Source organism: Pinus tabuliformis, chromosome 2_1 (assembly GCF_031772625.1).
Source record: "Pinus tabuliformis cultivar Carrire ecotype Pingquan chromosome 2_1, CPIR1, whole genome shotgun sequence".
NCBI lineage: Eukaryota > Viridiplantae > Streptophyta > Pinopsida > Pinales > Pinaceae > Pinus > Pinus tabuliformis.
Window position 1 is genome coordinate 924,850,300 of NC_142299.1, and position 4,092 is coordinate 924,854,391.

The following is a 4,092-nucleotide window of genomic DNA, read 5'->3' on the forward strand; positions in this document are numbered from 1 at the left end:
TTGCCACTTGAGCTACCCCATGCAGACCTTAAACATTCAAATTTAACTACACTTTAACATGGAAATTAACTAGTAAATAGATTTTGTTACAATATCATGAGTCAATACTATAGTTTATCGATCCTATATACCCAATATAACAAGTATTGATATGACAATTTTTTTAATTAATTAATTAAAAGAGCATAACAATTTGAAAATAAATTTCTAATCCTTAATATGTGTATATTACTATTAGCATATTTCATGGAGTTTAAATCCAACCATCTATCTATTAATTATTGATAATTAAATTAAAATTTTAGAATACCAATTATGAAATAAAAATACTTATCAACATTAAAAAAAAAAAAACAATTTAAAAAACAATCCTCACATAAAATCCAAATAACCCTCCATTTTATCTATTCAAATAACTCAAAAAACTCTCTTCGTTGGTCTAGATCAGAACATCACCCCATAAGAAAGATAAAAAGCATGTTGCATTAAACGTTCATTTCATTGTCATCCAATGGGGTTTTGACATGAATAGTAAATTCATCATAAGGAAGGTGAGATCAGGCTCTGCAATGGACAGTCAGGCTTAATGTCTCTCAACAGTAACATACCAATATCTACGTGGCCTAAAGGTTTACCAATAAGAACTCTAAGAGTTGCAAAATTCAAATAGGTTTTTCAATACATGCCTCTTTCCTCAAAACATAATTTCTTGTCAGGTTGGAACATTTGCATTTAGAGGCATTATAGTTGATGCAAAATAAGCTGCCCTCCGTGAAGTGGACGAATTGTGAAAATTTGAACGGGTGCATGGGCATACGCTGGGGAAAGAGCAAAAGAGAAGCGTTGCAACATCATAGCCAACGCAACCTTGGCTTCAATCATGGAGAAATTCATACCCACGCAGATTCTGGGTCCTAACCCGAAAGGCATAAACGCCATCGGATGTTTAACGGCCTTGGAAACTCCCTCACAAAATCTTTGTGGGTTGAACTCGTTAGCATCTTGCCCCCACAGCTCTTTGTCATGATGGACTGCAGCGATTGGAATTGTAACTTCAGTTCCTTGTGGAAGTGTGAAGCTTCCCAGCTTCATCGTTGCGCAACTCTTTCTTACCATAAAGGGTACTGGCGGATAAAGCCTCAACACCTCATGAAGAACCATATTGACCTATATTCAACACCACAACATTGGATCACCGATTGAGTCTAACTAATAATCGTTTCAAATTTCATCAACTAAAGCTAAACCATGGGGACCGGATTATTTTCATCTAAATATATGTAAATATAACTTACGATTTTCAGGCGACCAAGGACCTCGGCATTAGGACCCTCATTGTTACATACGCTTATCACTTCCTTTCTTGCGAGCTCCTGCCATTGTGTGTGCATGGCAAGGAGTATGGCAGTCCATGCGAGTAAAAGGGAGGTTGTCTCATGTCCCGCCACGAAGAGGGTCTTGCATTCATCGATCATATCTTGAAAAGACATGCTGACATGCGTCTTCACTTCATCGTTGTTAGTTGCTGCCATCATCAAGCCAAGCAGATCTTTGCCGTAGGGGTTCCTGCCTTTTTCCACCGTTGCATTTCTTTGGCGATCAGTGATTATCTGCCTCAGTGACCTCTGTATTTCCCGGTCTAACCTTCGGCCTTTCAAATTTCCTCTGGTGGGAAAAAACCTGCAGCGAAAATAACCCATTAATGACCCTCTTGAACACACTAATTGGAAACCTGAAACAGTACAGCAATGTTGCGAATATTGTTTTCGAGAAATGAAGTTGCTAAATAGACAAAATCATTATATATATATAAATTAAAATAATTTCAAATTTCAATTAAAAACCTTACCCAGTCAAAATATAAAATAACATAAATTTAACTTTTAAATATACACCCAAAAAAATTTAATCAAGATAATGAAAAACATACAAATATATAATGGATAAAGATAAACATAAATAAATCAACATCATTAAAAAAACATACGGATAAACCTAAAGACTCAGAAACTTCAAACACTGAAAAAGATGCGATATTTGCAACAATGCCAGTAGGGCACAGAATAAAAACAAATACTTAGAAGCAAATGCAAATATTCTTAAAACGGGAAAACCATGAGAAATATAGGATATATTACCTGTAACCTGGAATGATGAAGTTACAATAACTTTCGGTAACGAGAATCGCTTGCTCACTCTGCAGATCAAATATGTGTTTTCCTTGGAGATAGCTAGAGCCGAAAGCAGTTCTAGCAATGACATCGGCAGTGAGATTCCGGAATTCTTCTACGACTTCTATTTCTTGCGTACCAGAAGTGATTGCCTGCTCCCATTTGTTTAACAGAGATGCTGTACTCGCCACAACCTCCGGTACCATAGACTGGCAGAGAGGAAACAAATAATATTAGAGCTACGGTCCATTAACAAGGCAAACTCTAGCAGGAAGAGGGATTTCAATTTGAACCTAGGCCATTATGGTAAGAAGTTGAGCAGATGGACTAGAGCGATCATTGTTTGTTGAGGGTTTTCATCTTATATTTTTTCGAGGGTTAGTTTAAGAGATTAGGGTTTGTCAAGCGTTTTATTTTCTGGGCATAATTTAAGCGCGTAATGTAACTCTTTCATATTTTAGTTTTTGGTTTTTCTTAATTTGATAGGAATCTGTAAGTTTGAATTGTGTTGTTTATAGGTAGACAAAACACTTATGATGTGATTTGAATCTAAAAAAAATTTCACCAGATGACAGAAGCTTAAATTCTGATATCAAAAATACGAAAACTGATGTTAAATTTCTGAGCCACCAGTTTAAAAAAATAATTCTTAACAAGGGTTTCGAACTTAAACCCTCTACATATAAATCTTCAAAACTTCCTATACTAAGAAAAAACCCATGAGTGCCAGAGAAATATTCACCTTTAGAGCCTCTGCATGGAAAGCAGGACTGATGAGTCTTCTTTGTCTGCACCATTTTTCTCCCTGAGAAGTCGCAAGGCCATCGCCCAGCAGCTGCCTTACGTGGGTTGTCGGCTCTGGTTTCTCGTACTGCTTTGATTTATTGCACAGCATCTCCCTAATCAACTCTGGCTGGGGAATAACAATTCTTGGCACAGGACCGAACCAGTACATGAAATTCTCGCCTGCCAGTGCAAAACAAGATCCACTTAAATCTTCAAACATGCATAACAAATGGAACATGAACAATCACCCATTCCCTACAACAACAAATATTAAAAGGCAAAAGAAGTTGTCACGCTAAGGTTTTAGGTTAAAAAAAAAATGGTAAAACGAAATTCCACCGTAGGTATTGGTCGAAGAATGAAGCTCTGGAAGAACTCGAGAAAAAATATCATGGGAGAACTCCATGGGAGCTGAGTAGGTTTCCTTCATCATTTGAATGACTTCCATTGTGTTTCCATACAGCAGTCTGTATGGGGGACCCGAGATACCCTGCGATTCAAAATACTTCTTCATTCGACCAGGCTTCCACCATACTTTTATCACAATTCTCACCAAAGTAAACACAAAGGTGAAAAGCAGAACCAACGACAAGGTGCATGTGAGATCCATCTCCATAGAAATAGCAATTACTAAAGTGTAGAAGTTATTATAGCCACTGGAGAGAAATAGCAATTACATCTCATGCACATATATCTGAATGTCAGTATGAACGTGGGGACTGCTCCCTCTCTTTTTTGACGAGTAAAGGTCATTTTTCCTCGATATGCATCCCGGAATTTTCGTGGGGTAATAAATAGGCGCTGTTCGTGGGATTATTCATTAAAAGTGCATGTCTGCTTCTCTTTGGAGACTGTGCGCGTTGATCTTGGTTGTGGGTGTACTGTCAAATTCACATAGACATGATCGATTGCGACGTCCATTCCCAATGTCGAAAACGGTAAGTTTTGACCATATTCTTAAATGAATCCATTGCCAATGTATGTTCCACCTTCTACTTTCTACCGTACTATTTAGCTTGGGAGGATTTGAGTTATTAGTATTTAAAGTTAAAATATTTAGCCATTATCATTTAATTCCCTATTCCCAGTAGGTAGTTTTTTTTTCCACATTGGTTAGGGATTTAATTACATTTAT

The 4,092-nt window shown here is 37.0% G+C and overlaps 1 protein-coding gene across 1 annotated transcript; it reads right to left on the bottom strand.

Moving 5' to 3' along the window:
• Nucleotides 1-382: 382 nt before the first annotated feature.
• On the bottom strand, nt 383-3,601 carry LOC149203680 (cytochrome P450 734A1-like). The gene is made up of 5 exons (XM_089400230.1): nt 3,297-3,601; nt 2,914-3,137; nt 2,139-2,380; nt 1,296-1,680; nt 383-1,167 (listed from the first exon to the last, which is right to left on the bottom strand). Exons 1-5 carry the CDS (start codon nt 3,571-3,573, stop codon nt 742-744), a joined length of 1,554 nt encoding a protein of 517 aa, XP_089256356.1. The 5' UTR covers nt 3,574-3,601; the 3' UTR covers nt 383-741.
• Nucleotides 3,602-4,092: the final 491 nt, after the last annotated feature.